At 39.7% G+C, this 13,223-nt stretch overlaps 1 protein-coding gene across 3 annotated transcripts in view; it reads left to right on the top strand.

The window, feature by feature from the left end:
- MLLT3 (MLLT3 super elongation complex subunit) overlaps positions 1 to 13,223 on the top strand; it is a 229,620-nt gene that overhangs the window by 196,900 nt on the left and 19,497 nt on the right. For all 3 annotated transcript variants that reach the window (XM_084629216.1, XM_084629214.1, XM_084629215.1), the window contains 3 exons: positions 948 to 1,026; positions 6,560 to 6,692; positions 10,956 to 11,055. In XM_084629216.1, the coding sequence (XP_084485342.1) occupies positions 948 to 1,026; positions 6,560 to 6,692; positions 10,956 to 11,055 (312 nt within the window). The remainder of the gene's footprint in view (positions 1 to 947; positions 1,027 to 6,559; positions 6,693 to 10,955; positions 11,056 to 13,223) is intronic.

Genomic DNA, 13,223 nt, shown 5'->3' with positions numbered 1-13,223 from the left:
GCTTGTTCTTATATTTTTAGGCATTGAGACAAGAAGCCATAGAAAGTTGTGGTGGGAGAGGTCAGGTCAGGGTGGTTGCAAAATAGTGGTAAACAGGCATGAGGACTCAATAGGAGACTCGTATACCATTATGGCAAAAAATGTATAGATTTTAATATGGATGAAACTGATCAGGTTCTACAGAAAATATTCTAAGGCTTTTACAGAATTAATAGAAAATTATATACTCTCTCTATAGAATTCTGTTGCAAGGTTATAATTCTCTATTGAATGCTAAAAGTTGGTTTTAACAATCCTTTACAAAGGTGTTCTAATGAAATCTATACCGTTAGAAAAATTAAACCCTTTTAGTTCAACCCTTATTAAAGTCTGTAGGGTTTTTCCATAAGGGTAAAGTGTTGTGCTAAGGAGAAACCCAATGGGAGCAGAAAAAAATATATTATAAAATAATATATCCTTTGGTGATGGTAAAAAAAAATTGTCCTAGGCTTTTTCTGTTTGTCATCTAGCCTGCTTTACTTGGGTCCCTTCTGCCTCCTAGAGTCCTAGTCATGATTTACTAGGAAAACATTGCAACTAAAGTTGGATAAGCCTGCATTATATCATTAGGTCTGTTGCATTATAAAGTCATTTGAGCCCATGTGTTGTATAACTTCTCAAATTAGGGCATGGGTAGCTTATTGTATAGAGTATTGGTTTTGTGAAACGAAGCTTTTGTGTATGACCTGTAACAGTGTGTATGTTTTGTATGCAGAGTAATTTGTACACCTTCTGGCTCTCTAACACCATGAAATGGTTAGGAAATAATTATCACTGTGAATATCATCTGTTTAGTGGCATTTTTCCTTGCAGAGAAGTGCATGAAGCAGTAAACTGTGCTCTTTTGTTGTTGTTAAAGTGTGGAGCAAATGTATTTACTACTATGTGTTTGTGTTTGTTTTTTTAAGTCTGAACAGCCTAGCCCTGCCAGTTCGAGCTCAAGTTCCAGCTCCAGTTTTACACCATCTCAGAACAGCAGACAACAAGGTACCAAACAAGGAAAAGAAATTGAGAAAAGTGTGCAATGAAGGGGCCAACCAGTAACATGACTGATGGAATCTCATTACCACTTTTCTGCTGTCTTTTTCACAGTCTGAAGTAGTGAATTAGCCTCTGTTCTGCTTCATCCTTTTTCTTCAAAGTGTATGTGAACATGATTATAACATGTAAGAAGCAGAAAGAAAACAAATCTATGTTTTCGTTCAGAAGAGAATGGTTATTTATTTGTTACATAGCACCAAGAAACATGCTAGATACTTTACAGACGCTAGATCCTAAAGATCTTGCAGTCGTAATCTTGCAGAAGGATCAGTAGATCCTTATTCCTTCATGGAGCCCCACATGAGTTAATCGGACTTCATGGAGGGAATAAGGGTCTGTATTTGTGGATCCCTTTGAAGAATCATGAGACAAGAGTCCAATCCAATGAGTTGCTGAGCTTTTCTGTCTACTCTTTGCTGCCCTTGTGTGCTCATGCACACACACAGTGAATTTATTAAGAGTTGGATAGCACTTAGCACCTCAAGGGGTTAGGCCCTTAAACTTTCCAAATGAAAAATTTACTTTTAAAAATAATCTGACATGGAGAACATTATTGTTAGTCTTTAAGGACACATTTAGATTTTTCTGGCTAATAATTTTGGCTCCCTCAGAACTCGGTAAAGAAATGTAAGTTTCTGCCAGGAGAGCCTGCCAAACCAGTTTTTATATAAATCAATTGAGATTCATAAGAGCTATTAAACCACTTAGTTCCTGTTTGGCTTTTTTCCTTGACTTTGTCAAATTGTACAACTGATATGTTCCTGATCAGCTTGGCTTTTTTTTTAAAGCAGGAAGCTTTTGACTGATTAAAATTGAATTTGTTTCAGTGTGTGCATTTATATTCCTCAGACTTATTTTTTTTCTTTAAAATGGAATAGATTAGTACCCCAGAGAGAGAATTCTTTTTAAAAAGCAAATCTAAACAGAAGGCATGTCTGTCAGAGTTTTATGAAGGTGACTGTTACAGATTGGCTCTGTGTTCGGACAGCGATGTTTCCAGTGTGTTATAACTATCTTTAGAGCACAAAAGCAAGGGGTAAAATAGGCTGCTGTTGCATCCCCAGCATCAGGCGCTTGGCTTGTAACTAAGGCTGTGCAAAACCTTTTATACTGAATCCCACCGGTATTCACAGAAACCTCAGGGGTGGTATATGTGGGCTGCCCCATTACCCCCACCAAGAGCCCTGGGCGTTTTCCTTACCTCTTTGATGTCTTTTCAAGGAGGGAACCTGGTGGTCTATCACTTTCCTCTCCTCCTAACACCTTTAGGAGGGCGTGCTTTGGCCCCTTCCACCTTGTGAGGGGTACATGGGAGGTTGCACAGATTTTCCAATTCTGAACCTTTTGCAGAATAAGTGGCAGCCCTTCTTTCTCCCCCTCCCACTACCAGGTGTGTGGTCACAGCAGTAAGTGCCACTAGATGCTCCTCTGTTCTGGGAATTTCCTGTTAATGACTGCATCTTCCAGTCTGCTATAGTGTAAGCGTCTGTCTATTGGGGATGGAGGATGGGATATGGTGTGGCAGTCTGTCTTGTGCCTCTGGAGATGCCAAAGGTGGAGTTATGTCTGTGTGTCTGCTGTGGGAGGGCTTTCTACATAGGAGAGAGGAATAAGCAAGCTGGCTGCCCTGTGAAGGGCCAGAGAGAGGGCCATCTAATTTCCCCCAGAAGACATCCGGAGGAGTAGCGGATAAGATGTTCTTATGCTGCTCATACTTGGGTACATATAGTTGCATGTACAGAGAAGACGACACTTAAAGGTAAAGGGGTAGCTTAGGCTTGTTACAGAAGCAGACTGTGTGGTGAGGACAACTCACTGGTTTAATTTTTTACTTCACTTTGGGTTCAAACTAACAGAAAACTCTAAGAAGGACTAGTGAAGCCAAATAGGGTCAAAGGAGGGGCAAGATGTTTAGAGTGGCCTACAGTCTTCTGCCAAAATAAGATATAATTATGGTACCTCCAGGCACTTTAACTGGTAAATGTTGGTTTTTAATGCTGCCCTGTGTGTGAGATTAAATATTTGTACATTTATATTGTTAAATTTGAATTCAATATTTTTAACCTATTGTTGCCCCTCTTGCTTTTGTTCTTCCTCTTTGTTCCTTTCCTCCTTCTTATAGACTCTAAGGTCAGAAGGGACCATTGTGATAATCTAGTCAGACCTCCTGCACACTGTATGCCACAGAACCTCACCCACTCACTCCTGAAATAGATCCCTAACCTCTAGCTGAGTTACTGAAGTCCTCAAATCATGATTTAGAGACTTCAAGTTGCAGATAATTCACCATTTACACTAGTTTAAACCTGCAAGTAACCTGTGCCCCATGCTGCAGAGGTGGGTGAACAACCCCAAGGGTGTCTGCCAATCTAACCAGAGGGGAAATTCCTTTCTGACCCCAACTATGGTGATCAGATAGACCCTGAGCACGTGGGCAAGACCGAGCAGGCAGAAAGAATTCTCTGTAGTAACTTAGAGCTCTCTCCATCTAGTATCCCGTCTCCAGCCACTGGGAATTTTTGCTACTGGCCGTCACTGATGGGACATATGCCATCATTCCATCCCCCCCATAAACTTATTGAGCTCAGTCTTGAAGCCAGTTAGATTTTTGTCCCCACTGCTCCCCTTGGAAGGCTGTTCCAGAACTTCACTCCTCTAATGGTTAGAAACCTTTGCCTAATTTCAAGCCTAAACTTGTTGATGGCCAATTTATATCCATTTGTTCTTGTGTTCACGTTGTCACTTAAATACTAGGGAGGGACAGGAGGTGTTTAAGTTATCTCTTTGGTGTATTTATAGAGAGAAAACATATCTCCCCTCAGCCTTCTTTTGGTTAAGCTAAACAAGCCAAGCTCTTTTAGTCTCCTCTCATAAGGTAGGTTTTCCATTCCTCGGATCATTCTAGTAGCCCTTCTCCGCACCTGTTCCAGTTTGAATTAATTTTTTATAAACATGGGAGACGAGAAATATAGACAGTATTCCAGATGAGGTCTCACCAGTGCCTTGTATAATGGTACTAACACTTCCTTGTCTCTACTGGAAATACCTAACCTGATGTATCCTGGGACTGCATTAGCCTTTTTTACAACTGTATCACATTGACATCTCATAGTCATGCTATGATCAACCAATACACCCAGGTCTGTCTCCTCTTCTGTGGCTTCCAAGTGATAAGTGCCCAGCTTATAGCAAAAACTCTTGTTGTTAGTCCCTAAGTGCATGACCTTGTACTTTGCACTATTACATTTCATCCCATTTCTATTACTCCAGTTTACAAGGTCACCTTGAGATCTTCTTGTCTGATATTCTGGTCCTCCTTCATATTGGCAATATCTCCCAACTTTGTGTCATCCACAAATTTTATTAGAGCACACTTTTTGTGCCAAGGTTAATAATTAAAATGTTAAATAAGTTTGATCCCAAGACCAGTCCCTGAGGAACTCCACTAGTAACCTCCCTCCACACTGACAGTTACCCTTTCAATCTGACCCATCGTTGTCTCCCCTTTAACCAGTTCCTTGTCCGCCTTTCAACAGCTTTCATCCTATGTCTGTCTATTTTTGCTTCGTTTCTGAATGTTGATACTTCCCTTTTTTCTCTCTCTTCCTCTACCACTTATCCAGTCTTTTGTTCAGTTTCTTTTGTTTTCTTGTCTTCTTCCTCCCCCTTAATCTCTCCTTCCTTATTTCTAGCTCTCTTCAAATGCAGCCTCTTTCTTATAGTTTCTCCTTAATTCCCTTCTTTGACTCTTTCACTCATTCTCTTCTGCTGTCCTGTCCCTATGCCATTCATTCCCCGTGCAGAGCAATAGGTATGAAGGCAGTTGGCCAGAAGGAATCTCTTCTAGCAGACTGGAACTGATCAGTCTGTTTCCTGTCCCCATGGTGGTGCTGCAGGTGACCTTCTCCCCTGGCAAGGAATTCACCACTATCCTCCACATCCACTTATTAGAAGTCAAGGATGGGAGTCCTCTCCTGGCCTGTGCAGTGTCTCAGCCGGCAGTCTGTTGCTATTAGAATTGCCTGTCCTGTGGTCTGTGCCCATATCTGATGCATGAGGCATATGCCCATCAGCCCCATGTTATGGACTTCTCCAAGCAGACCTCAGGGTATGCAAATACAGAACAGAACCCACTGAATTCAATTTGCCTAAACAAATCTTGCACAGCCTTACTTGTAAACCATTTTAAATATAGGTCTTAAAACCAGTAAGCACTGTTAACGCTGGACAAAGACACTCTGGGTGCCTCTGCTGTGATCCCTGTCAGAATTGAAATAATTTACATCAAAGTCCCCTACCTAGGGGAAGTATAGTCTCATTGTTAAACCATGGTCCCGAAACTGTGAGTGAACTTTACCTACGTTACAAGAGTATTGTGAGCCTTAATTTATTAATGATAGCAAAGTACTTTGAGATTCTTGTGTTGAAGGCGCCATAAAAATGTAGTAATCATAAACTATTACCAGTATAGAAATATAACTACTGCCACCACTACTCCTGCCATTCCTGGATGCCCTCTATGTTCTCGAATATGATGTGATCTAGAATCAAACACTGTGGTTTGAGTCACTTCCTTCAGCCTCCCCAGCCTTACCCATGCTCCTTTTAAGCAGCTGTCCTCTTTCATATTTCGTACGTGTTAAACATGCAGCTTTGCGTAACCACCTTTTATAGCAAAATAAATAAAAGGTACAATGAAAGAACTAAATCCTAAATTAATTTTTATAGAGTCTTAGGGAGAACTAGGCTGAGCACCTCAAATTAATTCAAGAGAAAAGATAGACCAGTGTTGCATGGGATTGACATGCTTCTTACAGATGAATGCTAGCAAAGTGCTTGCTTGACCTGAAATTGACCTTGAAATAAAAGGAACAGCTTTATCTAAATAGATCAAAAACAGGCAGACAAAGACTGCCTTGGCCAGAACAAGTTACAATCAGAATGCTTTATTAAACTCTGCTTTTCAATACATGGATTAACCTAACAAATGTACTATTACCAATATGTCTCTGTAGAACTTTATTGATAGAGAAGAACATTTGAGAAAGCGGGAAGGGGGGAAGGCTAGCAGCTTATAAGTATCTCATTTATAATAACAAAAATAGAACACTCAATTTTTCTTAAATTAAAACGTACAGTGGGGAATATTTGATGTGAAAATATTTTGCTTCAGCTACATTCCAGGGGGCCAGCCTGTAAACACTTAGACACATGGGTCACTTTACTGTGATGAGTCAGCCCATTGAAGTCAACAGGAGTGCTTGCGTGAGTAAATGATTCATTTGCAAGTGTTTGCAGCATAAGTCTCTAGTGCATTACTTCATTTGTTTAATGCTTAAAAGTCTTCCCCCACCTCTAACACTTCGGATTTTTTTTCCTTTGTAAAACTGCATAATAGGCTGATGTGTTTGGAACATGGCAAAGTGAATTGGAATTCCAGTTGTTGATTTGTGTCTGTTTTGTCATTTCTGTTGGTCAGGTCCCTTGAGGTCTATAATGAAAGATCTGCATTCTGATGATAATGAAGATGAATCAGATGAAGCAGATGAGAATGAGAATGACTCTGAAATGGAGAGACCTGTGAATACTCGTGGAGGAAGTAGAGGTCGCAGGTGAGTATCTTGTAACTGCAAACAACTTGAAGCCTGAGGTAGTATGATAGCAGTAGTTACAACAGATTAATTTTTTTTTAAAGCTGAATAGCTTAAGCTCAATAAACAGAGAGGCAATTTTTTCAATTTCTACAAAAAGCATTCATATGCGGTGCCACTTTTAAACTATCAAATCAGATGCTTCCAGACGTGAGCTGCTTCGACACAAAACCCTTTGGTCAGTTTGCACCTGATTCTCCTCTAACTTTCACTGGCTTTACACTCTTGTGACTCTGTTAGGTAGTTTTTGATTCACCTTGGTGCAAGTGAGAGCAGAATCAGGTCCTCCATGCGCAAAGTGTTCTGTACCCCAGCTACAAGTTAACCCACAAATCTTGTGATTGACATATATAAAGCTGTCAGAGTTCATTGTTTTAGAGGGAATTGTCTAAGCAATTTACACGGTGTCCAGTGCATGCAGGATGTATTGCAAGCCCTAGTCCCAAAAATGATGAGGTTTCTGGCCTGATTTTTTATTATCTGTTCTGCATCCCGACTGTGACTTCAGTATGACATAACTAATGAGAAATTCATCATACATTTTAAAGCTGTTGCCATATGTCATTGAAAATCATGTACAAGGTGGAACAGGGGCTCTCAAACTTTTTCATAGCGGGTAGATACCTCATCTTAAAGAGGTTCTTGTGTACTTCTTTTCCTATCCTTCATGATCACATAACACCTGAGTATTAATCTGAGCAGTTGCTTACGTGGAAGAATAATATTAGGAAAGTATTAAATGTATTTTAGCTGTCTCTCTAATGCAGTTTATCATCTGGAATCAAGGAGAAAAGCAGGCCCTATGAACAGCCACCATTCTACAGATATCACTTTGAGAACCTCTGAGTTGGAAGATTAGTGTTAAATATACTTTATAAGACACTTTTTGTCCCATCTGTCTCCAGCTGTAGAGGGGTTTTTTGTTTGTTTGGGAGTGTTAGTGTTCCTAAATAAAACTTTGCAAAACTTAAGACAAATAGAAATGTTTCTCAGTTTTTTAAAACTAAGTTGATAACTTTTTAAAAAAACAAGTAAACATTCCCCTCCATGCAGTGTTTACAGCCTAGGCTTTGCAGCATTGTGAATGAGCATAAGAAACAGAAGGTAAAGTTGATCATTTAGCCCTGGCCTCTCCAAGATAGTGAACTATTAAATTGTAACCCTGTTATGCATGGAGAGAGATTTTTTAAGACGTTTGTAATGACTTAAAAAAATCTAGTAGATATGATTTTTCTTTTCCTCCAAATCCTGTATGTTTCTACTCATGATAATAAGAGAGCCTAGCTTTATGGTGAAGAGATTTAAAAAGACAATTTTTTTTTAAACCTGAAATGTTGAAACATCTCTAAAATAGTTTTTTCTGTAAAACATGGCATATGCAAATAATGCAATGGTGTGGCTTATAGCTTTTGTTGACAATTTTACTTTTACTCAGAACTTCATTGAAAAAACCCCAAATCTTTTATTCTGTTTGTTCAAACTAGAAAATGGCTTATTGTTTTTGATGTTTAAATAAAACAAAATAGGTTTCATCTTCTGGGATTTAAAAAGAGGGACAACAGTTGAGTAATAGTTAAACACATCTGTCCTCCTTTCCCCAAAATTCCTCCCATTTGGGTCTTTGGGAGAGACTTTGGGAGAGATTGTGTTTCAATTTGCCTGCCACAGGAACAGGGAAGAGGTCCCAGGAGAGCCATCCATCAGGCTCTTGCGGGCTTCCCTTTCTTATTGATTGGGCAGTCATTGTCTGCCCAGTCTCTCCTAATCTCCTTGCTGAATTTTCTATTCTTTCCAATTGCCACTCTTCTAAGTAGTCAGAGTACTTTCTGATAACCAGTAGAACAGTCAGTTGGTAGCCTCAGATTCTCTCCCCAATCAGCAAAGGAAAGATACATGTGTTTAAAGGTGGGAGGAAGAACCTCCATCAACAACCTCCCTAACTCACTTGTTGGTGACTAAGATGGCTTTTCACAGGTCTAACATCTGCATCAATATAGGATCAGACTGAAGAGGGTTTGGGGGATCCAGCCCCAAGTCTGGATTCATTGTTGTCAGTGAATTGCAGGAATGAGTTTCCCAAAGAGTCTTCCAAACTGCTACTCCTGGGGGCATTCTGTGCCAAAAAATGAAAAAATTCTGCACACAATATTTTAAAATTCAGCAAATTTTATTTGTCAAAATATATACATAATCACAGCCAGTTCCAATTATTTTGGTAATTTATTTCAAAATACTTGTCAGCAAGTATGTCTGTAATACAGAACACACAAAAATTCCCCCCAGGAGTAGAGTTAAAGAAACCCCTATGACAACCCAGTTCCTGTTTCTCTGCCCCCTTCCCCGCCCGAGCCCAGCTGGGGGACCAGACACCCACAACCCTTCCCCGACCAGAGCCCATTTGTGGGTCCCCCCCCAGCCAAAACACCCGAACCCCTTCCTCCCCAGAGCCCAACCGTGGGGCTCCCCCAGCCCAGATACCCGCACCCTCTCTCCCCTCCAGAGCCCAGCTGTGGGGCGCCCCCAGCCCAGACACCCCTCCCCCTCCCCCACAGAGCCCAGGAATCCAGAGGGAGAAACAGCCTGATGCTTGGTCCCAGGCTTGCACCGAGTTTCCTGCGCTGCCCTCTCCTTCCCTCAGGAAGTGCTGGGAACTGCATCTGCCAGGAACCCTCTAGGCCCTCCCCCTGTCTCCCCAGCAGTGTCTTCTATGTGTAAGCTGGCTCTGCGGAGTCCAGTGACCCCTAGTGGTGGCCAGTAGCACTGTGGGCCATTTCCATGGGGGAAAGGAAATTCTGTGTGTGCACAATGTTAATTTCTGCAAAATTCTGCATTGCGCAGGGGTGCAGAATTACCCCCCCCCCCGGAGTAAACTGCAAAGGAAGCCCATAGATTATTAGTGGGGTATAACTTAATAAGGCAGCTGAAAATTAATAAAATTGAATGTATGCAAAATTCAAATGGTCAGCAGTGATAGTGTATAGAAAATGAACTACAGTAAAACCTCAGAGTTACAAACACATAGGGAATGGAGGTTGTTTGTAACTCTGAACAAAACGTTATGGTTGTTCTTTCAAAAGTTTACAGCTGAACATTGACTTAATACAGCTTTGAAACTGCACTATGCAGAAGACAAATGCTGCTTTCCATTTATATTATTAGTAGTTTATGTTTAACACAGTACTGTATTTGCCTTTTTTCCCCCATCTCTGCTGCTGCCTGATTGTGTACTTCTGGTTCCAAATGAAGTGTGTGGCTGACTGGTCAGTTCATAACTCTGAGGTTCTACTGTATTCCTCTTATGTGCAACTTTTTCCCTCCAAATGTCCAATTTCAATCCATCTGTCTCTTAGAGGAAAAACCATCTGTCTTTACAATGCTTACAGTTTGTAAGTTAATGGGAAACAGACCTTTGCAGGGTTATTGCACGGTAATTCATAGAACCTCATTCCTCTTGCTTTTGAGTCTTATGACTTCGGGGTATAGGATAAAAGGATACAGATAGGATCCCAACAAAGTCGATTATGTTGGTAGTTGCCATGTTTGTGATGCATTAGACCAGTAAGTTCTGAAAACTGACATTGAGAAAGAAAAAGCTCCTAAGAATCTTCAAACTCCCACAGTGTCAGTGTATGTTATTGTGTGTTATGCTGAGCACTGGAGTGGAAAAAGTGCTTTGTCGATCAGAAAAAAGAATATAATAAAATTATTTTCTGATGAACTTCTTATATTGTGGATGTCTTAATTAACTTTTAGTGAAGCACTTATAGAAGCAGGAAGTATGCAAGCTTGGAAGGTTATGGAAGGAAGGAAGAGTAGCTGAGGGGAATTCACATTTTGTTCTTTAAAATGTTTTAGGAATTTGTTCTTCCTGCCCACAATTTCCAGGGGGGTCTGCAATTGGGACACCTGCCTCATTGAGATTCTGTTTACTAGTGACAACTATTAACTAAACAATGTAGCACTTCAGTCCTTGAGGTGAAGGATCTATGTGAGGGCAGCTATTCCATTTCTCCATAGTGCACCGTTCTTATTCCACTGGTGACTTCTGCTTGTGTGCCTGCCCTTTACTGACAGCACAGCTGCACTTTCAAAATTCCAATAACTAATGACAGCTTGTGTAGCAAAGAACATTCTCAGTGTCCCACCTACAAGTGTCATCGAGGAGCGGCAGTGTGTTCAGCCTTTGTTTTTATATCTGATTTCTGTGGCTCTCTTTTTCCTCAGGGTTAGTCTAAGTGACGGTAGTGACAGTGACAGCAGTTCAGCTTCCTCACCGCTACATCATGAACCTCCACCACCTTTATTAAAAACCAACAACAATCAGGTACAGTGAGGTTCCCTACATACAAGAGTGGTGTATCTGCACTAACAGCTTTGGAGCTAGCCCTGTGCCTTTGATTGCTTTAATTTTCAGACTAAGTAAATAATTTTCTTTTACCCTGAGCGTGAATATATTTGGCTAAACAAATATTCTCTGTAAAGCAGAAGAGCAATGTGTTTGGCAGTATTCTGAGGAAGACAACACTTTTGTGTATATTAAGTCATACTATTGTAAAAGGTAAACTTGTTATGACCTGGCTGTACAGTAGCAGTCCTACTCTCTTGGTGTTACTTTTGCGTCACATGTAATCAGGATTTTTGTTTTATTCAGTCTTCATCTCAAAGTAATCAACCATATTAGATAAAGCATTTTGTTATATTTATAGTAAATAATGCTTAGCACTGTCGAAATAGTAGCTAGTCTTTGTAGCACTGTTGAGATCGGTAAGTAGCGTTATCCCATCTGGCAGGTGTAGAAACTGAAAGGGAAGTTAACTGACCCAAATCTACACAATGAGTCAGTAGCAAACAAAGATTAGAACTCAGGAGGTCCTCATACCTAATCTGTTAGATCACAGCATCTTTTTAAATTAATGGAGTTTTTATAACACATAAGCATACTACAATGTATGCATTTGCTATTATCTTTAAAGCAATTGACATTCACAATGTATAAAGATATATAACTAAAGTCATTTATATACTTGTGTTTGGTGACAAAACAGAACATAAATCTACTGCAGATGAAACTTGGTCACACTCTAAACTCTCATATAAGTTAAATGAGAATAAGTACATGTTTATAGTGGCAATGCAGATAAAATGGATCCACGGTTTTAATAAAAAAAATTTAACTTGTGTGTTACAGATGAGCCTAGACAGCACTTCCTTCAGGAAAATGAATTCTTTTTCCTGACATAAATAATATACCATCCATTCCTTTTCCAATAACACATAAGTGTATCTTTGCTAACAGCAATATGTGAATAATTTGTTTATATCAATTAAATTAGGATATGTTGCAGAAAAGGAGACATGCTCTGTGTTTAGCAGGAAAGTAGCTGCACACCTCTCTCTCTCTCTCTCTCTCTCTCTCTCTCTCACATTTATAAGGTCTCAATCACCCTAGGTAACACCTAGTGGGATCTGTGGGGACTATGGAAGTTGGGGGAGATACTAGGAGTTGGTGGGAACTGATGAAAGGCCCATGTTGGAGCATAAGGGTATCAAAAAATCTTTATTTTTAACAAGCCCTGACTGAGTAATTTTCATTTTGAAGTTGGTGTTATGTTATGATAACCCAGCACGTTGTTAGGGCAAACTGTGCTACTGGAGAGATATTCTTTGTGATGAGGTGTTAAACAGCAAACCTAATGATTTGTGACCATTAAACAGCCCATGACACTTTTCACAGCAACTGGCCACACTCCAAACTAGGTAATAATAATCTGATTACGTAAACTCAGTTTCAAATGGAAAAAAATCCCATTCCTCACATCTGTCCTAAAACTGTCATGTAGTAGCATTGTGTACTCTTGACTATTTGACACATCCTTTACCTAGAGGTGACTAAATTTCAGCATTTGTTGAAGAGACACTGGTATATAATATAACTCTATAGGCCCAAGCTTGTAAAGTAGCTTGTAATCATACTGGATGAAAGGTACTATGTCAATGCATGATCATTATCTTTGATTAAACACTCTTTTTGCACAATTGCAGCTCGTCCAAACACTAGATTAGCTACATTTCAAAAACTGTATCCTTCAGAAAAGGCAGACAACAATAAAGATAATAAGAAAACATATTAATCATACTGCACATTAAATGCATGTAGTCTTTACCAAGGAGGTAGGGTTTGCCTCAGCACTCTGCATATATTCAAAAATTTAGACCTCTTAACCTGCCAAGGTTCAAATGAAGACCATACAAAAAACAGTGCAGGAAACTTTAAAATGATATAGAATCAATTTATTTAGTATCAGTATTACTCTTATAACCATCTCTTCATGATTCAGCATTTTGTGATGTAAGTTACTTCTAAAAAAAAGAAGATTGAGTAGCTTTGTTAGGTCAAAGATTCTGAAGGGTTATTTGCAAGGTTTGGTTGTGTTTTCCTGCAGATATTTTTATATTCTTTGTTTTTATGTAACAGCATTTTTTAAATGTTTT

The sequence above is a fragment of the Lepidochelys olivacea genome (assembly GCF_965140295.1).
Source record: "Lepidochelys olivacea isolate rLepOli2 genome assembly, chromosome: 5".
Lineage (NCBI taxonomy): Eukaryota > Metazoa > Chordata > Testudines > Cheloniidae > Lepidochelys > Lepidochelys olivacea.
Note: the sequence above shows the minus strand (reverse complement) of the source record. Positions and strands in the feature narration are given on the sequence as shown.